Consider the following 2,927-nt stretch of genomic DNA (forward strand, 5'->3'; position numbering starts at 1 on the left):
AATTGAAATAATTTTTAATGGGTGAATTGTAAATTGTGTACCTAGGGGGAAGTGGATTACAATCCTAATACATAGTAACTGCCATTAATTGATAAGTGTGGGGCTCTGACTGGGAACATTTTAAAAATTATTCACATTATTAAACAAATAATTCCATCTCATTTAAATCTTATATCAATCATATGGGTGATGTGCATTTTCAAGGGGTGATAAAAGACCGAATTTAGGGCGGAAGAGGAGTTCCAGGAGGAGTTGATTTGAAAATGAGCCACCATGGCTGGCTGAGTGACTCAGTTGGTTAAGAGCTCGCTCAAGAGTGTGAGCTCTGAGCAACAGCGGTTGGAGTCCTGGCCCGAGGTGAGCTGCTGCTGAGCTGCCAACAGGTGACAGGATGGCTCAGCTAAAAATAAAAATAAAAATAAAAATAAAATAACATAAAATAAAATGAGCCACCAGACGTTCAGCTGCACTTTTTAGAGATCCGCGCGAGCGGGTAACCGTTGTGGTTTAACTGCACCAACCCACAGCCCACAGCCCAACTCCTTTAGCGGGAAAAAAGAGTCCTTTCAACGCACGCCACCTTTGGGCCGGGTCCCCACCTAAGCCCCGCCCCTGGATATGACAATTTTTATTCTGCCTTCTAAGGGGATTTGGCCCAATTACCGCCTCACCTCCACCCCTAGCTCTCAAAGGGAGCTCTGAACGCGCTGCAGCCAATCAGCACCCTCAAATCGGTCCCCGCCTTCTCAAGCCTCGCCCGTTTTTAATCCTGGCAGCTTCCGCCCCACGGGTTTAGAGCCACGCGGCGCTCCTCCGAGGGTACCTCCTGGATACCGGACCACCGCCTTCCGCATCCAGGGACCAGGGGCTCCCCTCCTGGACCCAAGAGCCTGGTTCCGCTCTTCCCGGAGCTCTGTCTCCTGGTCCCCAGACTCAGGCTCTCGAGTCTTCAGCACCCAGGCACCCCGGGTCCCCGCCTCCCGGATCCAGGCATCCCGGATCTGCGCCACTGGGATCTCGCCTCTTGAAGACCGTGGCCACGTGGGCGCCGTCAGCCTTCCGGAGTCAAGGACCCCAGGGCCCAGCTTAAGAAACTCCTGTATTCCCACCCCCAAGGCCAAGAAACCCAGGCGCTCCCAACTCCCAGCTTTTGGGCTCTGGACACAGCTTGGAAGAGTAGAGGAGCCCCAGCGCCCAGCCCAAGGATCTCCAACACTCCAGTTTCCAAGAGTCAAGGAACTTAGGCGCTGTGAACACACACTCCAGGGAGCCCTCAAAGTTCTAGCCTCCAGACTCCGTTACTCAACTTTCAATTCTAAGGAACATCTGCTTCCAGGGAAGGAGCCCTAAGCGCTCCCAGTTTCTAGGCGCAAAGGAACCCCGGGGCGTTCATCATGGTGGCCGATCCGCCTAAGGGAAACCCCAAGGGGTTGGCGGCGGCCGAGTCCACCGCGAACGGTGTTCCGGCATTGGTCCCCATAGAGGACCCAGGAGCGTCAGGAGGCGGCTGCTGCAGCTCCCGGGACCAGGTGCGCCGCTGCCTTCGCGCCAACCTGCTGGTGCTGCTGACGGTGGTGGCTGTTGTGGCGGGCGTGGCGCTGGGGCTGGGGGTGGCGGGGGCCGGAGGCGCGGAAGCGCTGGGCCCCGCGCGCCTGGCGGCCTTCGCCTTTCCCGGCGAGCTGCTGCTGCGCCTGCTGCGGATGATCATCTTGCCATTGGTGGTGTGCAGCCTGATCGGCGGCGCTGCCAGCCTAGACCCGAGCGCGCTCGGCCGCCTGGGTGCCTGGGCACTGCTCTTTTTCCTGGTCACCACACTGCTAGCGTCCGCACTCGGCGTGGGCTTGGCGCTGGCACTGCAGCCCGGCGCCGCCCTCGCCAACATCGACTCCTCCGTCGGGGCCACCGACGCTTTGAAAGAGTCCCCCAGCAAGGAGGTGCTGGATTCCTTCCTGGATCTTGTGAGGTCAGACACCGCCCGCCCCGTGGAGTGTTGGGGGTGGGAGGGCACTTCAGCCACTTGGGGAGGGTACTGCGTGTTAGGGATGGCTGGGATGGCCACGTGGACAGGAGAGGAGCTTTGGGTCCTCCAGAGTCAGGACATCCCCAGGGTCTCAGGAAAACTGGACGTGATGGTGGGGGTAGCACTGGCCCCTCAAGGATCAGGGTACAGAGGGTGAGGACAGATTCCTAGGGAAGGATGCTTCTAAATGTGGGGGGCCTGATGACATAAGGGGGACCTAATATAAGGGTGATAAGCAAGGAAGTCTTATAGAGAAAGGAGAAAGTAATGCTTGGGGGACTTAAGAAGGGCTCTCCTGTGAGGGGGACAGGATCTGCAGGGTTTGGAAGGGGATCTTTGGGCGGCCAAAGGCTCCGGGATGGGCCTCTGGATAAAGGTTTGAGTCCAGGGTCTGGGTAAAAGATTTGGGGCCGAAGGAGCCTGTGGAGGATCTGAGGAGATCCGAGTGACCCCCACCAGATCTCCTTCTCAGTCCCAGGGCTCCCCACACTACATGTCACCCAGACAGCCAAGTTTTGGTTTTTTATCTTAATCTGTCTGCCTTCCCCACCTTCCCCCTTTATGTTCCTGGCGAGTCCTGTCACCTCAGCCACTTTCCATTCAATTTCCTCACTCTGTGCCCAGAAAGGGGCCACTTAGAAAGCAGCAGATTCTCTTCCTTCCGGCCTCTGCCCACCCCCTTCCACTCCCCAAGATGGCTTCTCCCACTTTTAAGCAGGACAGGCTGCTGGGTCCACATGGCCTTTGGGGCCTAGTGATTCAGTGTCCCTGGGTTGGTTGGGACTTCCTAGAAGTAGTGGAGGAAAATGATGAGTCACAGAACTGGGTTACTCCAGCTTCTTGGGGCCTCAGTGCAGTCTGAGATGGGAAATTTCCGGCAAAAGTTGCAGTGGGTGGGCCCCTCCTG

The 2,927-nt window shown here is 57.1% G+C and overlaps 1 protein-coding gene across 1 annotated transcript in view; it reads left to right on the forward strand.

Moving 5' to 3' along the window:
* Window positions 1–726: 726 nt before the first annotated feature.
* SLC1A5 (solute carrier family 1 member 5) overlaps window positions 727–2,927 on the forward strand; it is an 11,313-nt gene continuing 9,112 nt past the window's right edge. Inside the window, exon 1 of the mRNA XM_019625234.1 lies at window positions 727–1,982. Within this exon, the coding sequence (XP_019480779.1) occupies window positions 1,395–1,982 (588 nt within the window). The 5' untranslated portion in view covers window positions 727–1,394. The remainder of the gene's footprint in view (window positions 1,983–2,927) is intronic.

This window comes from Hipposideros armiger, unplaced genomic scaffold (assembly GCF_001890085.2).
Source record: "Hipposideros armiger isolate ML-2016 unplaced genomic scaffold, ASM189008v1 scaffold_619, whole genome shotgun sequence".
Lineage (NCBI taxonomy): Eukaryota > Metazoa > Chordata > Mammalia > Chiroptera > Hipposideridae > Hipposideros > Hipposideros armiger.